Genomic DNA, 26,783 nt, shown 5'->3' with positions numbered 1-26,783 from the left:
AAGGTTTAAACCATACAATACCATAAGAAATAGTGTTCAAATGAAATTTGTTATTATATTTCTTCTATAATCTACTAAATACAGCATGCAAGAAAAGATTCAATAAATGGAACAGCTCATGCTGAAGTTATTTCCATTTACACCTACAATCTGTGAGGCTTTGTACCTAAAGCAGAAGTTTCAATCAGCCAGCAAGTTTTAAAACGTGACATCAAAAATAAATTTAAAAGTTTTGTTTGTTTGTTTTGGGTTTAATGCCATTTTTCAATAGTATTTCAGTCATGTAACGGCGGGCAGTTAACCTTACCAGTGTTCCTGGATTCTGTACCAGTACAAACCTGTTCTCTGCAAGGAAGATTGTTTTGGCGAATATGTAGCCTCGTTAAATAAAGTCTTTATTATTATTATTATTATTATTATTATAAGTAACTGCCAACTTCCCCACATGAATCAGAGGTGGAGGACTAATGATTTCAGACAAAATGTCGTTTATCAAATAGTCAGAGAACATACGCCCCGCCCGAGGATCAAACTCGCGACCTCGCGATCTGTAGACCAACGCTCTACCTACTGAGCTAAGCCGGTGGGCTAAATTTAAGAAGTATTTTGTCCCCTCAGTTATTAACTTCAGCCCAGCAAATGTATGTTGAACTTTGGAGATGCGATGGACTGGCAATTTACATGAGTCCTGTAATAAAATATAATGTATTATTTGAACATGACTAGTTCTAGAAAGACTCTTGATAACTCACATTTCACAAATATAAATTATACCCTAAAATCCAATCAGCTAAATCCACTTTGATTTTAATTTTGAGCAACAATTACAGACAATTATTCAGTGCATGCAAAAAAATGAGTCACGAGAGCACCGCCTTGCGGGTGCTGACGCTCATCTGATTTTTTTTTGTGTAATAGAAATATTGTCCTACCCATGATTTTCTAAGTCTAAAAAGGGTCATCATTCTTGCAAAAAGCAGGATAGAGTTATGTTTCTTGATGTTCAGTGTCCACTTATGATGGTGAAAAAGTGTTGCAAGTTTTAAAGCAATAGCTTTGATAGTTTATGAGAAAAGCTGACTTAAACATAATACTCAACCAAGAAAATGATTTTCTAAGTCCAAAAGGGGCAATAATTATTGCAAAAAGCAGGATGGAGTTATGTTGCTTGCTGTACAGGGTCAGCTTATGATGGTCAACAAGTGTTGCAAGTTTCAAAGCAATAGCTTTGATAGTTTAAGAGAAAAAGTTGACCTAAACATAAAACTTAACCAAGAAATCTGATATTTTCTAAGTCCAAAAGGGGCCATAAATCTTGCAAAAAGCAGGATGGAGTAATGTTTCTTGCTGTACAGGGTCAACTTATGATGGTGAACAAGTGTTGCAAGTTTTAAAGCAATAGCTTTGATAGTTTAGGATAAAAGCTGACCTAAACATAAAAACTTAACCAAGAAAACTGATTTTCTAAGTCCAAAAGGGGCAATAAATCTTGCAAAAAGCAAGATGGAGTTATGTTTCTTGATGTACATGGTCTGCTTATGATGGTGAACAAGTATTCCAAGTTTCAAAGCAATAGCTTTGATAGTTTAGGAGAAAAGTTGACCTAAACATAAAACTTAACCAAGAAATCTGATATTTTCTAAGTACAAAAGGGGCCATAAATCTTGCAAAAAGCAAGATGGAGTTATGTTTCTTGCTATACAGGGTCAGCTTATGATGGTGAACAAGTATTCCAAGTTTCAAAGCAATAGCTTTGATAGTTTAGGAGAAAAGCTGACCTAAACATAAAACTTAACCAGGCAACGCTGACGCAGACGCCGACGCCGACAATCGCTCAAGTGATGACAATAACTCATCATTTTTTTTCAAAAAATCAGATGAGCTAATAAATGAGATACTGGTACTAAATTTAACATGAGCTGACCTGCAGTAACAAGACCTGGATTGGAAACTCTGTCCACAAACCGCTGAAGCCATCCAAAGTTTGTGATACCAAACCAGTAAGAGTTGTAAACAGCAATACAAATAGCACCGTTCATACCAAGCCCAAGGAACAATCGACGTATCGGCCTGAAACAAAAAATTATCTGTTAAGATTATATTTGTATTTTGAATCAGAATTTAGAAGACAATACTGACATGTAATGGAAAATGTGCTCCAGTCATAGTGTCAATGGAAAATCTGCTGCCTAAAAATATCTCTTCCACTCCCCCTCCACCCTGAAACAGACTTATCCAGGAAAATCTTTAGAATAGATTGGCATTTGTCTCAATGAAAAATTAGTTGGTTTATGCTGTGGTGAGTGCTATAGGTCCATTATCCCCCTCTTGTTTCATGTTTTTTACATGAAACAAGAATGGACCTATATCACTCACCAGAGTTTCACAGCATAAACCTATATAATAAGAAAACTTTCTGCCAAATTACTTTGAAAAAAGGCCTGCAGGTTAAGAGAAGATATTTAAAGTTTTCCATAGAGTCATGCAGTATACAGAAACTAGACCGCCTAGAAGGCCCCTAGACAACCATGTTTTTTCCAGACAAATCAGGATGGATTTTATAAATTTTAGTTGGGGGTCCCTACATGATTGGTTCTCTGATATGATATAACAAGAGCAACGCCTACGGGTGCCATTACTCGTCTGCAAGTGCTGGACAAATGTAAGAAAGAGTTATAGTTCAGATTACAAAAAGGGCCACAATTCTTACAAAATGCAGGTTAGAGTTATGGTTCTTGACCTACGTTGTCCCCCTAATGTTGATAAACAAGTGTGCAAAGTTTCAAAGCTGTAGCTCTTATAGTTTTTGAGAAAAGGTGACCTAAACAAAAATTTTAACCAATAAACTCAAATTTTCTAAGTACAAAAAGAGCCATAATTCTAACAAAATGCATATCAGAGTTATGTGTCTTGGCCTACATAGTCCCCTAATGATGATAAACACGTGTGCAAAGTTTCAAAGCAAACCTAAACAAAAATTTTAACCAAGAAACTCAAATCTCTCAAAGATGGACTTAAACAAAAATTTTAACCAAGAAACTCAAATCTCTCAAAGGTGGACTTAAACAAAAATTCTAACCAAGAAACTCAAATTTTCTAAGTATAAAAAGGGCCATAATTCTAACAAAATGCATATCAGACTATTCAGAGTTATTTCAGCCAATCAATGTTCACAGTTATTTGGCAAGCCAAATTTAAACTTCAGACAACATCTAAGTAAACTGCTTGTTAAAATTAAATGAAGACGATATTGCATGACTGAGGTTAATAAAGATTTATTCCTGTAATTGGATGTTTAGAAATCTACCTCAAGAAATAATAATATTCCTTGTTATTTGGCACCAATATAGCGGAAAAGACGCATTCACTGTTGTAAATAACTGTAAATGTTGATGCCACCAGAAGAACAAACCACAAATGGTAAATAGGCAGAATAGCTCACCTTGAACATGTTGTGCTCTGGAAAGCAACAAAAGTAGCAAAATCTTGTGGCTACCAGTAGCCTCTCGAATTCCCAACCATTTTTTATATACTGGTACTGATAATAAACTCGGACAGAAAATGAGGTTTTTTACCTGGAACTTTTTTATTTCTGCGAATTGTTATCAATGGTTGGTATCAATATAAAGCTTCACATTTGCTGAAAAATTGACATAATTTAAATTTATATTTAGTAAGCAAACTTACACGAAGTGAGACCCTGAAAGGGGTACGTAAAATGGGGACTGTACGAATGTTGACTGACGATAAATTCGACCACTTTGTCTTTTACAAAATTTTCTCCATAGTATTATATTGAAACTTTCCCAAAAATGCTGCAACAGTCATTCCGGATCAAGTAATGAAAAGTGACCCAATGTCAGGCCTTCATGTGTTGACAGTGAGCATGTTGGATAAATATTTTTGAAACAGATAAATGCAAGTCATTCATTCATACAGAATATTTACCAATTTTGTTTTTGTTTACACCAGTTGGTGTTGTAAGCGATTGCTATTAGATGGGTGTTCAATTATATAAATAACCAATTGCAATTGAATAATTCGAAGGTGGTCGACTTTATCATCTGTCCGAGTTTATCATCAGTACCAGTATGCTAAATGTGTCTCACAGAAGGGCACATACTACAGAGATTTTCATTTGCTGACCTCTTTTAAGACAATATTTTATGACATTATAGAAATGCAGAGTTTATTTCAAACATAAATACCATATAACTTTCAAGGCAAATAAGAACACTGAGAAGTTAAAGTTTCTAACAGAGATCTGAATATGTCTCCAGGACTTTTAATCATGCTACACATAAAATGTATTCATTACATCTTATTGATTCTAACGGAAACATCAATCCCACAAGCCATACTTTTAGTAGATTTCCTGGTTAAATTCAATCCATGAAATGTAATCCCGATGATTCTTTAATCTGAAACTTCATGTAACACATGGTATTAGTGTTTTAGCTGAAACTACGAAAACTTATGCTACCATATTAAAATTTTCTTATTTCATATAGTAGTCGATAACAGTCTCAACCTGGATTGGATGTATTAACTTATTTGTGGTCGAGCCAACAACATGTGTGCTATTTTCTTCCCCAGTATCCAGCCTTACCTTTTGTGTCATTGTAATGTTGAATCGAACAACACAAACAGCCAATACCAAACAGCTAACAACTGCAACATTAACCATTTAAAGCATTTATGACCAAGATACTGTGAAAGCATATATTTTTTAAGGTTTAATATTCGCGAAATTGTAAAGATAGTATCCTACCTGAATTTGAATTATACCATGGTGAATATTTACATGGGGATTAATTTCCACGAGAGGTAGGGTTAAAATTAAACCCTTGCAAAAATTTCTGCTTTTGCAGTATCAAAATATCTGCTAAAGACAATGATGTATAACACATATGGCTAAATACATATAAAATCTAGATCACTAGTCCCCTTGATTTAGTACCTCTTGTTAAATCTCAACACTCCTTTCTCTCCATCAAAGTCCCGGCTGGTGCTTGAGCCTGCAACTGCTTGGTACACTCCCTTCAACACATATGCTCCCGACAGGGACGTCCATAACAGGCTCAGGCCCGACATGGTCCCTAGATGAGCAGGCAAGTCAAACATGGTGCTAGATCTTCACTGGTTCTCACTGTCTGCAAAACAGAAATGATACATTACACACATGTTTTAAGATAAAACAATGAACTTACAATACACTTTTATATAACCAGAGCATAATGAACTAAATGAAAATTTCAACAAGTGTGACTGTGTTTATCAGAACATGTTCACACAAAACATGTTCACAGTCTTACAAAACATATTCACAGTCTTAACAAATCCATGTTAACAGATATACAACACAGACAGTGTTCCTAGTCTTTATAAAACCCTGGTGCATGTCCTTACATACCCATATCCCTACTAACAAACTGTTTTCAAAGTCTTGCCTACACATATTCACAGTCTAACAAACTGTTTAACAGTTCTTCAAACACATGTTAACTGTCTTCAAACCCTGAAAATCAATGTTCACAGACTTACAAGCCCATGTTCATTGTCTTACAACCTAAACTTCACTTTCATATAAAACCTGTGGTCACTGTCTAAAAACAGTTTTCAGTCTTTCAAACCCTGCAGTGTTCACAGTCTTACAAATACAAACTAGTGTTCACATTCTAACAAATTAGTCTTATTAACCTAGTAGTTTTCTCTGCCTAAGAAACCAGAGTTCAGTAACACAAACCTTGCAGTGTTCACAGCCTTATAAACCTTGCAGTGTTCACAGTCTTACAAACCTTGCATTATTCACAGTCTTACAAACTAGTGTTCACATTCTGACCAATCAGTCTTACTAAGTTACTAGCCTAGCAGTCTTCTCTGCCTAACAAACAAGAGTTCAGTAACACATACATGGTAGTGTTCACAGCCTTACAAACACAGCAGAGTTCACATTCTATCAGGCCTGTGTTCACATCCTTACAAACTTGTGTTTACAGTCTTATAAATCCAGTATTACTACACATTAACTAACAAAATTCTTCAAAGACCTTCTGAACATGTTCACAGGAATAGTTTAGGTATAGGAAATAGAGATCAATATAATTGCACCTTTACTAATCCTACCAGGTGTTCTGTATTACAAAAGTGGATCTATTGTGACATTTTGATACAAGCAAAACTGTATTATCTGCACTATTATTTACCTACTGGTACTTCGTTTTATTATTGGCTTGTTAAAAGTTAATTTTTTACCATGTAAGTTGACAGAATCATAGGAACCATGTCTTGAGGGGTAAATCAAACCATAATGAATAAAATCCTTAATGATTTGTTTTGCAAATAAAGTATATATTGGTCTTAAACCAGTTTTCATTTTCCACCAATTGTGTAATTGCAAGGAAGTAAACTAATCAGATCTCTACTTATAAGTACTAGCTTCAAGGCAAAAGTTTCCCTTCTTTGTGATCAACAACTTAAATTAAAATTAAACTTCTTTTAATGATTTAACAAAAACTATCCATAACTTCACATTGTGAATCATTTATGGTTTATTTCAAACTTGGAATTAATTCTAGACTTATAATTCAATGTAATTCTATCATTGAAAATTTTAGGCCTCTAATCTCTACTAAATAGTTACCATATTATCCCACTTTGAGCATGAAAAAAATCTTTGTAAGAATCTTCCTTTTCCAGAGAATTAACCTGCTTGATCCAATTACAGACTGGGAAAACATTTTAACTTTGTCTTAAATTTGTAGGAGAAAATGAATATAAAAGAATTTTTTAGATAATTTAAAGTTCCATAATATTTTTAATTTTATGTCAAAAACAGCTAGAACAGCTTGAACAGCTTGAACAGCTATCCAAATAGAGAATATGCATAATTGCTCAGTTAGAAAAGAAAGTACAATTTTCAATATTACACATGAACTTGCACATTTGAGTCACAAAGGGAAGTAATCACACATTTGAGGGAAGTAATCACACATTTGAGTCACAAAGGGAGGTAATCAAAAACAATGGATTCAGCAATACTCCCTACTATGTTGATATAAAAGACAACCCTTTCACAAGTATATGAGAAAACAATTATCAAAAATAAGATTTAACAAGAAATTAAGATATCTTGTGTTCATAACAAGAAATGTGGAAGTCACCTTCTAAACAAAGGCATTATGAGCCTTTAAATATTGTGAGAATGTAACATACATATTCAGTAATACAGTACAATTATTGACAGTTAAAATATTCCAAGGACATACTTCATAGATAACCTATTTATGATACAAACAGATAAATCAAAAAGGAAGTAGGCATACTACTAGTATTACATGATAAATGAAATGCTTGAAATATTCCACATGTACTGAATAAATGAATATAAATTGGTGATAAGTGAACTGAAGGAAAACAAAATGCATTGAAATAGAACAATGCATCTTAATTTTGACATCTGAATATTAACATACATATTAACTGAAAGATTAGAATTTTGATATCTGAATATCTGAATATCTAATAATAATAATAATAATTAGTAATTATAATAATAATAATAACATAATTATACTATCAAAGTTAGAAATTTGACATTCTGATGTTAACATATACCATCAAGGTTAAAAATTTGACATCTGGATGTAAACATTATACCATCAATGTCAGAAATATGACATCTGGACATATAAATACAATCAAGGTTAGAAATTTGACATCTGGATGTAAACATTATACCATCAATGTCAGAAATATGACATCTGGACATATAAATACAATCAAGGTTAGAAATTTGACATCTGAATAGTGACACATAAACATCAAGGTTGGAAATTTGACATCAGGATGTAAAAATATACCATCAAGGTTAGAAATTATTACAACTTTCTAACTGTATCGTTTTGCACATAAGAAAACAAAACCAGTCAATTTATGCAAGCCGTATCACATAAATTGCATAATTTTATGCAAATTTATGCAAATGAATGTTCTGACTTCATAACATTTCTTGTGTAGAAGCTTGTTGCCAAGCAAACAGCATGTGGTTTATCATCAAATATTTGATATATGCTTCAAAACTTAAGAACATTATTGCCACTTATTTCCACTTAGGCATCACAGCATCATTTTGTGCTTTAATGATTTGGAAGATGTTTCTGTTCAGCTTTACTTTCTCCCATAACATGCAACCTGGTTTCTATGTGGTCATGGTCTTACTGAAGACAGAGTAAATGCCTTATAGTTTTCATTTTGCATTTTCACAGACAAAGGATTACTTATTTAATAGTTAAGAATTTGTGTTTCCTGGTAATTTACTCTTCTATAGTTTATATCAAGTCATTTTAGCTTGATAGTGATGAAAGCTTCAAGCTTATTTGAACCACTCTCAAGTCGTCTTCCTGGAGAAAAACAATGATGTCATATGAGAAGGCATAAACCCATGACCTCAGGGGTTGTGCGACCAACACCTTAACCACATCTCTTCTAGAGTTAATGATTCCTAATACTGACAGTGTTTTGAATTCACCTTTCACTACGTTTGTGAATACACTCGAAACCCGTTATAACGCTACTCGATATACCGCGGTATTCGTTATAACGCTGTAGGTTCTTGGCTGCGGAATTTTCTTGGGTTAAAAAAAATAAATTTTTTTACCCCAGAAAATTCCGAGTCCGCGGATGTTATTTAATTTGATCATAACCAGCGTTAAAACTACATGTACCTGAACTTTGTACTTATCACCTTTGCCATGACAACTGTGTCAAAAATCAATAATTGTTTGCTGGCTTACTTGTTTGCGTATCGCCTTTGTTAAAGTTTGAATACATGAAAACATGTGACAATTAGGCAATCAGTACCGTGTCAAAAATAGATTGTTTGCATAACAAGCGTGTAAAATTGGTCAGTCAACTATCAAACCGATTAAGTTTGCACCAATTAAGCGGATGACATGAACACTTGAGTGAATAAAAAATCGAACAACATGCCCAGTTTTGTAATAAATGCAGCCGTTCATCATTCTCAGTTCATCGGAATTTGCGAAGATTCGACGCTCTGAAAGCCATATTGAGAATGTTCTCCCTTTTTAATATCGTATATATACGACGGCGATTTAACAATTTTCTATCTTATTTATCGATTTTCTTCATGTATTCAAAATTAATTTTTTTAAGACTGTCTGTGGTTTAATCTTTTTTAGTTACATAAACCCCAAGTGCAATTGCATTGCGTATGTAATTCTCATGACCGCGCACTCCTCACACAGCGTTATACATGTTTACTTCCGGGATAAACAATTCTAACTTTCTTTTAGAATCACGACAAAATGAGAAGATGACACAGCGTTATAATTCTTTTAATGTATTTTTCAGTAGCATTTAAGGTAAATAAATGTCCCGTTTATACGATTCTTATTTCTAATTAACATAAACAGCGTCCAAAATACATTACCGGTGGGTGGGGTATTGCATTTACCGCTGATACAATCAACCCGCGTTATAAATTTAACCCCGCTAGATCCGCGGGTCTTGAACTTTGGACCCTGATGACAGCGTTATAACGGGGTCCCAGTGTATTTGCAAAAATAAAACCACCGTGTATATTACCTAATCTACAGTAAACACAAAACCACCGTGTATATTACCTAATCTACAGTAAACACAAAACCACCGTGTATATTAACTAATCTACAGTAAACAAAAAACCACCGTGTATATTACCTAATCTACAGTAAACACAAAACCACCGTGTATATTACCTAATCTACAGTAAACACAAAACCACCGTGTATATTACCTAATCTACAGTAAACACAAAACCATATTACCTAATCTACAGTAAACACAAAACCATATTACCTAATCTACAGCAAACACAAAACCACCGTGTATATTACCTAATCTACAGTAAACACAAAACCACCGTGTATATTACCTAATCTACAGTAAACACAAAACCACCGCGTATATTACCTAATCTACAGTAAACACAAAACCACCGTGTATATTACCTAATCTACAGTAAACACAAAACCAATGTACAGTCTAACTTCATTCACTCAAACTTGGATATTTCAAACACTACCCTTCCCTCGAACTCATTGTCCAGTCAAGACAATATCTCTGTATACTGTTCAATGCCTCAAACTACCGATAACTCAAAGAAAATTTGCCGGTCCCACTGAATTCTAGCGAAGGAAGTTCAGCTGTAATTCATACTTTACAAATCAGCAATCATTTAAGTTGTAGTTTAAGCTACAGCATGTTACACACATATGACACACCATGGATTTTCAAACCAGGAAATTAAGATACCTGAATCTTGTAGATAAACCTTAAATCTGGGCACTCATTGAAACTCAAAATGCTACAAAATAGCTCAATAGCTTGCAAGAACACATAGCAAAAGATGTAAATCATCTGAGCAGACAAAGCCTCAGCTTAAAATACTACAGACCATACAATATTTAAAACAGAGAACAACTTACCAGTATATTCATAACACAAATTAGATATTTTTAAGCCCAGTTGCCCAAATAATGGACAGTTGCCCTCCATCTGTACCTTGTAAATCATAAGTAGTTGTATGCTCAATATTCTCCCCTGTAGTGTCCTAGCCAAAACTCTAGCAATCTAGATTTCTAAAACTGTCCATCTTTTCATAGTTTCTTGCTGGTAACAAGTAAATATTATTATAGTTGCATACAGGTAAGAAAGGTAGAAGATGATACTTAAAATTTAAACAAAAATGTTGAATTACCTGTTTTCTTGTAGCAAAATCAGAAAAAATACAGTAATAACTCCACCGTAAAATGTAAAATATACGGATAATAAAATATACACCTTGTTAAGTCCACACTGTATATATAGTGGTGTAGTATCATATATCTTGAGAAAGAGAAGTGAAGTATTAAATGATTACGGAGGTTTGATCAACCTTGAAATATTAACATGGTTTAAAGACTATGACAGAATACTCTGTTTCCTATTGATTCTCTACATGACTGCATGCCACTATCTTGTTTTTTTATCTAATCCTTCAGGCTAAAAACAATCAATGTTATATTTATTAATGAGTGAGTACCGGGTTTATCCACAAGTAAAACCACTGTATCCTCTGTGTGTGTGTGTTTGGGTTTAATGTCTTTTTCAACAATCATTCAGTCATATCAATGCCCAACTGGCATTTTTCTAAACTGACCTTTTGTTTGATACAAGTTTAATACCCTTTTAAACAATGCTTTTGTTAATATAGAAAAATCAGAAATACTTCACCAGCCACAATTTTTTTCACGGTTATACGCCATACAAAATAATCTCATCGGGCTGTGCCCTCGTGTAATTATTACACCTGTCATATAACCGTCAATCGTGTATAAATATATTTCTTAATTGTAAAATGTCATTTGATATCATATACAACAGGGATTAGTTTTCATGCATTCTGAAAAGGTCTTAGTTTAGCACTTACAGAGAATCAATTTTTATATAAACTGATGTAATGTAATGTTCATAAGATAACGAAGATAAAACCCAGATTAACCCATATCATGTTGGACACGATTGATTCTGCCTTTGCGACCAGTGTAGATCATGATTAGCCTGCACATCCATGCAGTCTGATCATGATCTGCACTTTCTGCCATTCAGTCTTTTTGGTAAGCACCCGATTTAACAGCTAATGGTACTGTCCAAATTAAAAGATGGACAAATCCATTATAGAAATTTAGGATAATGGTTAATGATAAATAATTTAGCAAATAGCCTTTGGACAGCAAAAAGACACCCCCACTCCCAAATAAAAGGCAACAATTTAAATTAGTATGTGAAACTTTCACCATTAACTATGATAGATATATCAGCAGCCGACCAAGCTAAATTCTTAGGTCCATTCAAGGATACTTACAAAGTTTGGCAACATCCATTTGCAGAGCTGTTTAAGGTAGTTCTGCACATTTGATAAACTGGAAGACATAATGTCACCTGTTCAGATAAAGTGGAATAAAGCCTGGACACGGCATACAGAAATGAAAATAATTTATGAATTAATGGCAACCCATGTGTTAATTTATTAAAACCGCAACGTTACTATCTTTTTACCAATAAAACATGATATTAAAACCGCTAACATGTTAAATAAGTCCAAATATTCTGTCAAAATCAGCTTGACATATGCCAATCTCTTTAATCATGGTCAAATAATTAAAAAACAAGCACACGAACAAAGACATTTCATTTCACAATATTACTGATCATATGTTTATTTACGACTGTGAGAAGTTTCATGAAAATCTACATTGTAGAATATTTTCTATTCGCGAAAATGTTACCAAAACTGTGATTTTCCTATAGACTTCCATTATAACAAGAGCTGTCCTTAAGACAGCCAAGCTCGACTATTTGAAATATTGTCCCAGAAGCAGGAAAATATTACCCAAAAAGGTTAAATATGAAAAGAGTTTTAAGTTCAAAAGGGGAAATAATTTGACCAAAATGCATATCAGTTATGGGACTTGCTGCTATCAACTAGTTTTATAACCCCGAAGGCACATGTGAAGTTTCAATTCAATATCTGCATTAGTTTTGGAGATAGAAACTTGCATGTAAAACTTTAACCAAAATTTTCTAAGTCTAAAAAGGGGCATAATTTGCTCAAAAAACATGTCAGAGTTATGGAACTTAACCCAGTGAGGTTGGTAATTGATCTAGAAAAAGAAAAAATAAGTTTCAAATCTATATGCCTTTTAGAAATAGCTGTATGTACTTGCACGCAAAACTTCAACCAGAATTTTCTAAGTCCAAAAGGGGGCATAATTTGGCCAAAATGAAGGTCAGAGTTATAGGACTTGCTGCTATCAACTAGATTTATAACCCCGAAGACACATGTGAAGTTTCAAATCAATATCTGCATTAGTTTTGGAGATAGTAACTTGCATGTAAAACTTTAACCAAAATTTTTTAAGTCTAAAAGGGGGCATAATTTGCTCAAAATACATGTCAGAGTTATGGGTCTTGACCCAGTGAGGTTGGTAATTGATCTAGAAAAAGAAAAAATAAGTTTCAAATCTATATGCCTTTTAGAAATAGCTGTATGTACTTGCACGCAAAACTTTAACCAGAATTTTCTAAGTCCAAAAGGGGGCATAATTTGGCCAAAATGAAAGTTAGAGTTATGGGACTTGCTGCTATCAACTAGTTTTATAACCCCGAAGACACATGTGAAGTTTCAAATCAATATCTGTATTAGTTTTGGAGATAGTAACTTGCATGTAAAACTTTAACCAAAATTTTCCAAAAAAGTCCAAAAGGGGGCATTATTTGCTCAAAATACATGTTAGAGTTATGGGACTTGACCCAGAGAGGTTGGTAATTGACCTAGAAAAAGAAAAAATAAATTTCAAAGCTATATGCCTTTAATTGATGGCTGTATGTACTTGCATGCAAAAACTTAACCAAGGTGTGACGCCGACGCCGACGCCAGGGGTGAGTAGAATAGCTAGACTATTCTTTGAATAGTCGAGCTAAAAATCTATGTGAGGTTCAATTTTTTCAAAACAGTCTTAGACTAGCAAAAAATCAAGCAAACAGCCCTATGTTTTTATTGCTGAATTTTCTATGTATATTCTGAAATTTTGAAAAAGTCAAGATTATCAAATTCTACATTGTCGAAAAAAATATAATCCAAGTATGTACAGAAGTAGCTTAAACTTTTAGCTCTAGCAGCTCTTTAGTTCAGTCAAGCAGAACAACAGTAAAGAAATTGAGAAAGGTCCATGCAAGGATGTTTATAACCAAGTTTGATTAACATCAATACAACTGTTTATGCGAAGAAATTAAGGCTCTCTTTTTTCTGAAGGTCGGACTAAACTTCTTATTAACCTTTAGCCTTCTCGAGGCAAGTGATCATGGTCTGCACTGTTCACTAGTCAGTCAGTAATTTTACAGTTAACACCCCTTTGCACAGTAAGATGTACTGCCAAAAATGAATGATGGACCAGTCCATTTTAGCAATTTAGCAGGGTAAAGGTTAGTTTTGGCTTCCATAACTTAACTGACACTATTCTATTTTCTGATAGTCGCGTCCGTTAAGTTATGGTGTAAATCCCATTTGGTTATCTAACCAGCGTCAAACCGCAACATCTGCACATCGACTCTCGTTTGAAACTGGTGATGCCATTCAAAGTTAATAGCACATGGTTATTTTTGAAAATCAAGATCAACAAATTATGTATATTTAAGAATTTTACTGAATTATAAATATAATAATTTTGAACAAAGTTCACGGAAAACATACCTTAAATAGGTTTAAATTCACAGAAAATATCAATAGATAACGTTCCTATACAGCCTGTTTGTCTTCAAAATGAAGAGTATCCTAATCAGGTCGCAACAACAATAGTGGGCAAAATATTGCAGACAGCCGTACCCATTTGAAACTTGTGTGTATAACTTGTGATCTGAATCAGATTCTGTTGCATGGTTTATTTTATGTCAGATCAAAAGCAAAATGGATAAAAGATATTTTAAAGTAAAAGGCGAGTCCATATGGCATTTCATTTTAAAAGAAATTATAGCATGACAGACTTCTGGACCTGGTTCTTGCGCGAGACACTCTTGTCTCATGATTGTGAACAATTGTGCATCAAAAAAAAAGTTACATCAACTCCCTCCAAGCATGAAGAAGAAATGCACCCGACAAAGTCATTCTTGTATCTGACCTTTGGCCTGTAAGTGTGACCTTGACCTTAGAGCTAGGGGTCTGGATCTTGTGCATGACACATAGTCTCATTATGGGGAAGATTTGCATCAAGTAATTTCAAAATCCCTTGATGAATGGCAGAGTTATGAACTGGACATGAAACAGGCCCTGTTAACCTTTGACTTCTAAGTGTGACCTTGACCTTGAAGCTAGGGTTCTGAGTCTTGCGCATGACACATCGTCTCATTATGGTCAACATTTAAGCAAAGTTATTTCAAAATCCCTTGATGAATGGCAGAGTTATGAACTGGACACGAAACAGACCCTGTTATTATATGTTACCTTTGACTTCTAAGTGTGACCTTGACCTTGAAGCTAGGGGTATGGGTCTTGTGCATGTCACATCGTCTCATTATGGTAAACATTTATGCCAAGTTATTTCAAAATCCCTTCATGGATGGCAGAGTTATGGACCGGACACGAAGTGTGACGGACTGACGGAAGGAACGACAGAAGAATGCAGCCTACTTCTACGTTCCCATTTTTTCTTAAAAAAAAAAGCAGGGGACAATAAAAGAAAGAGTTTTGTAACTTACCACACAAGGTCATCTCATGATACAAACGTCATATATTAAGTTTGGAAGCATTTGGCCCAGTAGTTTCTGAGAAATATGCTTACATGCAAAACCAATATTCTAAGCCAATAACAGGGCTTCAGAGCTTAAACAGGCTAGAGAGTGTGCAACTTTGGAAGAGGACCATAATATGCTCCAGGTGTTGAAAGTTCCAGAGGCCACAGATGACAAACAGTTCAAACTGTTAACACTACAGTACAGATATATGCTTCTAAAAAAATCTTTTAAAATGCATGAAAAAAAAAACAAAAAAACATACAGAACATTGGAGCAGGCTAAGAATATTTTGGAAGGCCTCTTTAGGCATACAGACACTAAATAGAAAAATGGCGTGAAAAAAAATGGTAGTCGCATAATGGCAGATACAAATAGTCCTCAGCTGTTTTGCTCTGTAGAGCTATTTTCCTTATTTTCTTTGCAATTTTTTTGCTAAAATCACATGACAGATCTATGCTTGACATGAAGGTAGCATTTTCATAATGAAATAACAACATGACAAAATTTTTCATGGAAACTTAGACCATACACCACCAGTATAATTTGGGGTCTCATTTTTTAGCTGATTTTGCAGTTTGTGTTTGACTGAAATTATTTTTCTTGCATCAAACATGACCCCCACTTTTCTTTTGATTTTTAGTTAGCACTGACAATATTCTTCAAGAAAATGTAAGTTACAGACATGTAAAATGGGTCCTGATGTGTGCTGTGGTCATTGGAAATAGGTCAATTTTATACAGAATAAAGAACAACAACTATTTAGTGTGTTATAATCTTTATAGTGGTTATCTGCATCCAGCAGCTCATGAGAAGAAGTTATGTATTTAGCTCTAGTGGCCCCTAAAAGGGGACCAGATGCCCCCATCTGAACCATTTCGGAGGAGGACCTTACACTGATGCTACAGACCAAGTTAGGTGAAGATCAATCAAGCCGTTCATGAGAAGAAGTAATTTATTAGAAGGTATTTCTATTTCTAGCTCTAGCAGCCCATGAAGGGGCCAAGCATCCCCTATATACATATCGGAGAAAATTGTGTAATGATACCACAGACCAACTTTGATGATTGTCAGCTCTAATAGCCCCTAAAAGGGGCCAAACTCACCCATCTGAAAAAATTGGGAGAGTTCCTTACAATCATGCTTCAGGCTACAAGTTTGACAAAGATTCATCAAGCGGTTCATGAAAAGAAGTCATTTTAAGGTTTTTTTTATTTTTTAGCTCCGATAGCCCTCAAAAGTTTGGTGCAATTCTGACCAGTAGTTTCACAGCAGATGTCATCTGAATGTAAGTGCCGATGGATGGACCATGGGCGGACAATGAGTGATCACAATAGCTCACTCCCGAGCTCTTTGGGGTGAGCTAAAAGGGGAATAATTTTGACATAATAAAAGCTAGAGTTATATTACACTTGTCCCATGATGTCAATTCCTGTTAACAAAGACATGTGTGAGGTTAGAATGCAATTTGCCAAGTTGTTTTGAGAAACCTGCTTACATAGAGATAGGCCCTAAAATTTTCAATGATAGAATTACATTAAATAAAGTCTAGAAATTAATTTCCAAGTCCTTGAAATAACCAAAAATGATTTCACAAATGTGAAGTTTATGATAGTTTTGTTAATATCAATAAAAGAAGTTTTAATTTTTAATTTAAAGTTGTGATCCACAAAGAATGACAACTCTTGCCTTGGGCTAGTACTTATAAGTAGAGATCTATTAGTTTACTTCCCTTGCAATTACACAATTGAGTGGAAAATGAAAACTGTTTAAGACACAATATCATACTTTTTTGCACAACAAAATCATTAAGGATTTATTCATTTGTGTTTGATTTACCCCTCAAGACATGGTTCCTATGATTCTGTCAACTTACATATGGTAAAAAATTAACTTTTAACAAGCCAATAATAAAACGAAGTACCAGTAGGTAAATAATAGTGCAGATAATACAGTTTTGCTTGTATCAAAATGTCACAATAGATCCACTTTTGTAATACAGAACACCTGGTAGGATTAGTAAAGGTGCAATTATATTGATCTCTATTTCCTATACCTAGCTTACATGCTAAACTTTAACCTGAAATTGTATGTTAAAACAGAACCCTTGAATTTGTTGACAGGAGTGGATTTTACATTCTGTTCACTTTCCGATCTTTGTTTCATAGTTGAATAGATATGTATGCGCATCAATATACCAGGTTGTACAACAAAATTTAATGAATTTTGCCAACAGTCCAAATGTCTACGTCCCCTTATTACTGTAAGATAGATGGAGATAGTTTCTGCAAAAGTGTACTTCTAATCCAGTTTAAATAGGTCCCAGAAAAGTCAGATAAATAACAGCACAGGGCTGGCCAGAGGTCCAGTAATTAATATGAATACTGAGAATTGTATTTGCAAAGAGCTAGAAGACTATATTTTATCTTTAACAAGAGCTGTCAGTAAGACAGCCAATGCTCAACTATTCAAACTATTGTCCCAGAAGCAGGAAAATATAACCCTAAATGTTAAAATATCTAAAGAGTTTCAATCCAGTATCTGCATTAGTTTTGGAGATAGTAACTTGCATGCAAAACTTTAACAAGAAGTTTTATGTTCAAAAGGGGACATAACTTGACCAAAATGCATGTCAGAGTTATGGGATTTGATGCAAACAACTAGTTTTATAACCCCAAAGGCACATGTGAAGTTTCAATTTAATATCTGCATTTGTTCCACAGATGGTAACTTGCACACAAAACTTTAACCAGAATTTTCTAAGTCTAAAAGGGGGCATAATTTGCCCAAAATACATATCAGAGTTATGGGATTTGACCCAGTGAGGTTGGTAATTGATCTAGAAAAAGAAAAAATAAGTTTCAAATATATATGCCTTTTAGCAATAGCTGTATGTACTTGCATGCAAAACTTTAACCAGGATTTTCTAGGACCAAAAGGGCACACAATTTGGTCAAAATGCAGGTCAGAGTTAAGGGACTTGATGCTATCTTCTAGTTTTATAACCCTTAAGACACATGTGAAGTTTCAATTCAATATCTGCATTAGTTTTGGAGATAGCAACTTGCATGTAAAACTTGAACCAGGATTTAATAAGTCAAAAAGGGGGCATAATTTGCTCAAAATACATGTCAGAGTTATGGAACATGACCCAGTGAGGTTGGTAATAGATCTAGAAAAAGAAAAAATAAGTTTCAAAGCTATATGCCTTTAAATGATAGCTGTGGTACTTGCATGCAAAACTTTAACCAAGGTGTGATGCCGACGCCAGGGTGAGTAGAATAGCTAGACTATTCTTTGAATAGTCGAGCTAAAAATGTGAGATGATTTTTAAAAAATTGTTCTCGTATTTTTCTTGTTGTTTTAAATATATGGTAAGTCACAGAAAATGGAAGTATTTATAATTCTTTAATCCCGGGAAAGATATGATTGCAAATTCGACAAATAATTACAATGTTATAGCAATCTGTAAGCTGTAATCGGAAGCTTTTATCAAATTCTTGTTTTTCTCGGGACTGATGAATTAAAACAATTAACTTAATTTTTTCTTTAGTATCATGGATTGTGCTCATGAATTGTTGAATTTGTTTTATTGCTTGAGAAAATAAATAACGGTAACAAAAATCATGTCCATAATACTGTTGCAATCATGCCGCTAATATCAGGCAACATGCTGTGAACACTTTTGATAAAACTGATCAAGTTGCCACAAACTTTCCGCGAACAATTAGCTGTGAGCTTCCTGCAAACAAGTTGCCGCGAACTAGCTGAAAAGCTCGACTACCAAGCAAAACCTGGCCAGATTTAGTCCACAAAATAGCATGAACAGAAACAAAATTAAACAAGAGGGCCCTGAAGGCCCTGTATCGCTCACCTGAAGAAAGTAGGTCAGTAGGTCACATTCATGGTCGCTGAAGTCAGCTTTAAGATCGGTGTAAAAAACTGTACATGTCATCCAAATTTCAAGGCTGTATCTTAAAAACAAGAGCACCACCTTGCGGGTGCTGACGCTCATCTGATTTTTTTTGTGTAATAGAAATATTGTCCTACCCATGATTTTCTAAGTCTTAAAAGGGCCATCATTCTTGCAAAAAGCAGGATAGAGTTATGTTTCTTGATGTACAGTGTCCACTTATGATGGTGAAAAACTGTTGCAAGTTTTAAAGCAATAGCTTTGATAGTTTATGAGAAAAGTTGACTTAAACATAATACTCAACCAAGAAAATGATTTTCTAAGTCCAAAAGGGGCAATAATTATTGCAAAAAGCAGGATGGAGTTATGTTGCTTGCTGTACAGGGTCAGCTTATGATGGTGAACAAGTGTTGCAAGTTTCAAAGCAATATCTTTGATAGTTTAAGAGAAAAAGTTGACCTAAACATAAAACTTAACCAAGAAATCTGATATTTTCTAAGTCCAAAAGGGGCCATAAATCTTGCAAAAAGCAGGACGGAGTTATGTTTCTTGCTATACAGGGTCAACTTATGATGGTGAACAAGTGTTGCAAGTTTTAAAGAAATAGCTTTGATAGTTTAGGATAAAAGCTGACCTAAACATAAAACTTAACCAAGAAAACTGATTTTCTAAGTCCAAAAGGGGCAATAAATCTTGCAAAAAGCAAGATGGAGTTATGTTTCTTGATGTACAGGGTCTGCTTATGATGGTGAACAAGTATTCCAAGTTTCAAAGCAATAGCTTTGATAGTTTAGGAGAAAAGTTGACCTAAACATAAAACTTAACCAAGAAATCTGATATTTTCTAAGTACAAAAGGGGCCATAAATCTTGCAAAAAGCAAGATGGAGTTATGTTTCTTGCTATACAGGGTCAGCTTATGATGGTGAACAAGTATTCCAAGTTTCAAAGCAATAGCTTTGATAGTTTAGGAGAAAAGCTGACCTAAACATAAAACTTAACCAGGCAACGCCGACGCAGACGCCGACGCCGACGCCGACAACCGCTCAAGTGATGACAATAACTCATCATTTTTTTTCAAAAAATCAGATGAGCTAAAAATGTAGGTCAGTAGATCGCATTCCTCATGACCCAGATTCAAACTTGACCTAAATATCATCAAGGTTAACATTCTGACCAAGTTTCATGAAGATACAGTCATAAATGTGGCCTCTAGTGTTAAGCTTTTCCTTTGATTTGACCTGGTGACCAAGTTTTTGATCCCACCTGACCCAGATTTGAACTTGACCTAGAGATAATCAAGGTTAACATTCTGACCAAGTTTCATTAAGATATAGTCATGAATGTGGCCTCTAGAGTATTAATAAGCTTTTCCTTTGAACTGACCTAGTGATCTAGTTTCTGATTCCATTTGACCTAGATTTGAACTTGACCTTAAGATTATCAAGATTAATATTTTGACCAAGTTTCATAGAGATATTATCATAAATGTGGCCTCTAGAGTGTTAACAAGATTTACATTTGATTTGACCTAGTGACCTAGTTTTAGACCCCCCCTGACTCAGATTTAAACCCTGACCTAACGATCATCAAGAGTAACATTCTGACCAAGTTTGATTCAGATATGGTCATGAATGTGGCCTCTAGAGTGTTAACTAGCTTTTCCTTTGATTAAACCTGGTGACCTAGTTTTTGACCTCACCTGAAGTGACCTAAAGATAATCAAGATTAACATTCTGACCATTTTTCATGAAGATATAGTCATAAATGTGGCCTCTAGAGTGTTAACTAGCTTTTACCTTTGATTTGCCCAGGTGACCTAGTTTTTGACTTCACCTGATTCAGATTTTAAGTTGACCTAAAGATCATCAAGGGTAACATTCTGACCAAGGTTCATTAAGATATAGGCATAAATGTGAGTTTTAACAAGCTTTACCTCTGATTTGACCTTGTGACCTAGTTTCTGACTCCACTTGACCTAGATATGAACATGACCTAAAGATCATCACGATTAACATTTGGACCAAGTTTCATAGAAATATTATCATAAATGTGGCCTCTAGAGTGTTAACAAGCTTTTCATTTGATTTGACCTGGTGACCTAGTTTTTGACCCCACCTGACCCATATTTGAACCTGACCTAAAGATCATCAAGATTAGCATTCTGACTTAGTTTCATTATGGTATGGTCATAAATATGGCCTCTAGAGTGTTAACTAGCTTTTCCTTTGACTTGACCTGGTGACCTAGTTTCTGACCCCACCTGACCAAGATTAGACCTTGACCTAAAAGTCATCAAGGTTAACATTCTGACCAAGTTTCATCAAGATATAGTCTTAAATGTGGCCTCTAGAGTGTAAACAAGCCTTACCTTTGATTTGACCTGGTGACCTAGTTTCTGATTCTAATTGACCTAGATTTGACCTTGTCCTAAAGATCATCAAGATTTACATTCTGACCAAGTTTCATGAAGATATAGTCATAAATGTGGCCTCTAAAGTGTTAACAAGCTTTCCTTTGATTTGACCAGGTGACCTAGTTTTTGACCCCCACCCCCCACCCCCGATTCAAACTTGACCTAAAGATCATCAAGATTAACATTCTGTCAAACTTTCATGAAGATATGGTCATTAATGTGGCCTTTAGAGTGTTAATAAGCTTTTCCTTTGATTTGACCGTGTGACCTAGTTTTTGAACCAAGATGACCCAATATCAAACTGGTCCAAGATTTTTTTGAGAGTAACATTCTGAACAAGTTTCATTAAGATTGGGCCAAAATTGTGACCTCTATTATTATTATATTATCATTATTATACCAGATTTATATAGTGCCCTTTTCATGATAAACACGTTCAAAGGCGCTTTACAGATAACAAACAGTCACACGGCACAAAATTCATCCTCTTCTAGTACAGACACAGAGCGATCTGACCAGAGGGACAGAGTGAGACAAAAACCCCAGAACAGATAGAGAGAACTTTTTTTAAGATACAGACTTGTCCGGCTAACTTAGCCTAGCTCTTTGCGAATAGACAGTCTGGTACTTTAACGTGCCCGATGTATAGCACCGATACACACGAAGCCGTCTTTCCTTGGAAGAACCAGTACAGGCCTCTAATTTAGGTGGGAGACACTCAAGAGCACCTCAGAAATTTCCAGTGCCTGGACCAGGATTCGAAACCCCGGACCTCTGGATTGACAGTCAAGCGTGTTACCACTAGACCATCGGCCCACCTCTAGAGTGTTAACAGTCAAATTGTTGACGCAGACAGACAACAGACAGACGACGGACACAGGGCGATCACGAAAGGTCACCTTTGAGCACTTTGTGCTCAGGTGAGCTAAAAATTAATAGTAGTGCTCAGCAAATGTCCTGCAATTAGGTATGTTCGCTGCTTTTTGACCATTTTGTAAGGGAAGGAAAACAATAAAACCTTCCGATCACGGCGTACAAATTGCTATTCAGGAGTTTAGCTAGGTCCAAATTTTCAGGAGAAGTCACTTCCCCCTCCAGCTGATATAGGGAGAAGTGGGAAGACTTTTCCTACCTCAATGCTGTTGAGTGATTCGAAAGGTGGCTGTAATTTTCTTATTTCTAGATAAAACATTGATGTGACCATTCATTTTCTTAGTTAGATCATTTCTCATACAGTGGTTATTGTTTCATTACAAAATTCAGAAAAAAGTCGTTTTCAAAATTCAAGCCGATACTGTAAATCTTGGTCCGCCGATTTTTGGTTATATCTTGAATGAGGTGTTTATTATTAACACCTAGTCACCACCATGGTGAACAGTATCTCACTCGAATAAAACTGAAAGTAGACTGTTTAAACTAGAAATACATATTCAAATCAATTCATCGATGGAAGTCAATTTAACGTAGTTAATACATTACATTCGTTCTTTTACCATAGATAATAAATAATTGTGTACAATATTCCAATTATTTATTGCATGGTTAATCAGCTATTTCTTTTATAAAACATTGTTTTTTGCACTTGAACATGTTGACAATTAAACGCAAAGTGTCAAAGACGTAACCGTGGCGCTAATTGGCTGAACACAATTGCCTCTGGTGTAGCGGATAATTTGATTCGCTTTCACTTCTCGGGAAAATCGCGCAAGTACCTGATGTAGGCAGAGCTTAAGTTATGCTATCGTCGTGCATTTGTGTATTCAACACTCATTTTGACACCTTGCAAATTGTCAACAGTCTGGGTAGCTGTAATTAGCAAGTGCAGATATCAAAGAATATCAGGCGACTTGCATTTCGCTTTGAGGTTAGATTTGAGCGAAGTCTGAAGTTCCAAAGTGACTATTTCGCCCAAGGCGCCCACTCACAAGAGCCCTGCTATTAACTATTTGTTTAATTTGTGATCGTATTTTTCCCAGGATAAAAGAATTCTAAGTACTTCTGTTTTCTGTAGGGCTGTAACGATACATTCGAATATTCGATTTAGTCGAATACAGTTTTGTCCGAATTGTATTTGTTATTCGCCATGTCCTGAACCGAATATTTACGAATATAAATAAAAACTGCATAATCCAAACTAAAATTACTTGAATTTACCTAAAACACAAAAAAGCTACTGCAAATGCTCCCGTTTCAAAGCCCATTTTGCATTAATTATTCGTTTTCTTCGTATTACCCCACCCACAACAGTAGACAAATATTTTCACGACAATGATTAGATAATTAAGTTTCATAGGGCCGATATTTGATGTTGGTACTATCAATTAAATGCTCTTAATAATTTTCTGGGTTTGAAATGATACTGAATTCATAATTTTATATAATTTTAAAATATTTGATTTCAGCATGTGGGAATTCCCATTTCAGGACATCCAAAAACTGTCTACATAATCAACATGTTGTGCAACGAGTAAACTACTGAAATAGGGGATCCTCTTGCCAAAAACACATCATCAGTTTTTGGTCTTCTCTAGTCATTTTTTTTGCCAAACAGTTGACAGTTTAAGTCATTTGAATCCAAAGCTCTATAAGCTTACATGCTGACTGTGTGTGTGTGTTTATTTTTACTTTTGAACAGTATTTGTTCACAATCACAGTGTTTTGAGTACCAAGTAAGTACTATAATCTTGTCAGCAGACTGTAATCTATTGTTGGCAAAAGCCACATACTGTTCAGTGACCTTTCAGTATAGAATTCGTCACCCTGTATTCGTGATACGTATCATATTCGCCCCTAAGTGTATTTGTTACAGCCCTAGTTTTCTGTGACTTACCATGTATTTAAAACAACAAGCAAAATACGAGAACAGCTCCCATGTTTAAAGTTAAAATAAAATATAGTCTACTCTTTGTAAATACAATTCTAAGTATTCATATTGATTACTAGACAAGCTTACTGTCGCTGCATGAGTGGCTGCTTTTTAATTTCTGACTTCTGCAGCCACAGAGATGTTACAGTTTGACCGTCACAATATAAAACAAACTGTATACGTCAGATAAGTTCGACTAATTGATTACCAGAGCTCTAGCCAGCCCTGTACGGGTTAGGTCTAGAGGTCCGGTAACCGGAACTTTAAGACTCCAGGTTTAGAACCGGACTCCTAGCCACTGCCTTTATTCTTCCGTCTCTTCCATAGTACTAGATGTCAAACCCCTTGCAGGAACGTAGACGTTTTGCGCATCAAAATCATAAAGAGAAAGAATATAGTGATAAAAATTTAGAGTGGAAGAAACTAAAAAATAACTTTGGTGATATAAAAAGGTTAAAACTCGAGTTTGCAGGATAACTAGGGCGAGGCGTGTTCAAGGCTGCAAACTGTGGCACTGAACTGCTCTAGGGTAGGGAGGTGGGCGACAATGGGGGGAAGTTTGTTCCAATGGTACACAGCTCTCAGAAAATAAGAAAACTTGTAATAGTCAGTGGTTGAAGTAATTAACCTATAACTTAGGGAATGGCCATAGCGGACACATCGGGTCATTGGGGTTAGGTAATCTACGATTGGGATAGCAACCAGATCATGATGAATCTTATAGAAGAGTGATAACCTAGAATGAATCTATTATCTATATGCCTTAAATCCAGTCGACCAAGGTTTAGGGAGTGTAGCATATCTGTTACAATAGAAGTACGGCCGTAGTCAGTCTTGATCCAACAGGCGGCTCTCCTTTGGACGCTTTCAATTTGGTCGATCTGGATTTGGGTGTGGGGCGACCATACCTCGGAGGCATATTCGAGCTGGGGTCGGACTAGAGTCTGGAAAGCAATGGTCTTAATGGGTTGGGATTTGACCTTAATGTTTCTTCGTAAGAACCCTAGGGTTTGGTTAGCTTTTTTGGTTGACCTATTTATGTGATTGTCCCATGATAGGTCATTTGAGATATCCACGCCTGATTATTGAATTTGAAATTGAAAACACATAAAAAATCTTAGGTTTAGTGCAATTGTTTTTCATCTTATAAACCATTGGGATGCCATAATGACTATTTTTCATTTGAACTAGACATATTTTGCAATATTGTTATTGGTTTTATAAATTTTGTGACAATAATTTTCTGGGACCTGTCTCCCGATTTTTCTTGTCAAAACAGGAAGTAGGAAACCGGGTTTTATAACTTACACAAGAAAAACTCAACTACGTGTTGATCTTCCTCTTTATCAGTGATATCAAATGGAGAGTTGTTTGATTGATGACAATCATTGAATATAAATTATGCTTGTTGCCGAAGTAAGAGGTTAAAAATATTGTTTATTTGTGTTACAACAAGGGAAGGAACTCTGCGTGAAGGGTAAGGTCACACACGTCTAAATAGTAATCCATGTAGGTTACAACACACTAAATACCTGTTCCTCTTTATTCTTTATAAAATTGACATATTCCCAATGGCTGCAGCATATAGATATCAGGACCCTTTTTAAATGTCGGTGCTGAATAAAAATCAATAGAAAAGTGGGAGTCATGTTTGATGCAAGAAAACTTTTTCAGTCAAACACACAAACTGCAAAGTCAGCTCACTTAGAGGTCCTTTGTGGTCCTTTGTGCCTCCTTAATGGTCCTTTGTGCCTCCTTAGCGGTCCTTAGTGGTCCTTAGTGGTTTATTGCAGGACCGTAAAAAATGAGACCCCAAAGTGTAGTGGTGGTGTATGATCTAAGTATCCATGACAAATACTGTCATGTAATTTTTTCATTATAGAAATGCTATCTACAAAGATCTGCCATGTAATTTCAGCCAAAAAAAAAAACTGCAAAGAAAATAAGGAAAACACCTCTGCAAAGCAAAAAAAACAAAACAAAAAAAAAACAACTGAGGACTATTTGAATCCGCTATTATGCGATACCATTTTTCCACACTATTTGCTTATTTAGTGTATGTATATTTTATATAAGTAAAACTGACATTTTTTAAAGAGCTGCCATAGCTAGACCCATTTCAGAGAACAAATCCTTACCTCATTTTAAAGAATTATGATAAAGCACACTGCTGTGACTTGGAAGTACTATACTCGTACTAAAATTGAGTTTCACTTCATCAAATACAATCCCCTCTCCTATTTTTTACCAAAATGTCAAA

General features: G+C 35.1%; 1 protein-coding gene across 4 annotated transcripts in view; it reads right to left on the bottom strand.

Annotated features, from left to right (window-relative positions):
- LOC123531423 (polyprenol reductase-like) overlaps positions 1-25,990 on the bottom strand; it is a 32,593-nt gene extending 6,603 nt beyond the window's left edge. The window contains exons 1-3 of one of the 4 annotated variants that reach the window (XM_045312363.2): positions 25,832-25,990; positions 4,961-5,153; positions 1,925-2,070 (exon numbers count right to left, since the gene is read on the bottom strand). In XM_045312363.2, coding sequence (XP_045168298.1) covers positions 1,925-2,070; positions 4,961-5,124 — 310 coding nt within the window. In that variant the 5' untranslated portion in view covers positions 5,125-5,153; positions 25,832-25,990. Of the gene's footprint in view, positions 1-1,924; positions 2,071-4,960; positions 5,154-10,762; positions 10,915-25,831 lie in introns of those variants that run through there. The other 3 variants (XM_053518698.1, XM_045312364.2, XM_045312365.2) reach the window with 3 other exon arrangements.
- Between the last annotated feature and the right edge of the window lie 793 nt (positions 25,991-26,783).

Source organism: Mercenaria mercenaria, chromosome 11 (assembly GCF_021730395.1).
Source record: "Mercenaria mercenaria strain notata chromosome 11, MADL_Memer_1, whole genome shotgun sequence".
In the NCBI taxonomy this organism is placed as follows: Eukaryota; Metazoa; Mollusca; class Bivalvia; order Venerida; family Veneridae; genus Mercenaria; species Mercenaria mercenaria.
Note: the sequence above shows the minus strand (reverse complement) of the source record. Positions and strands in the feature narration are given on the sequence as shown.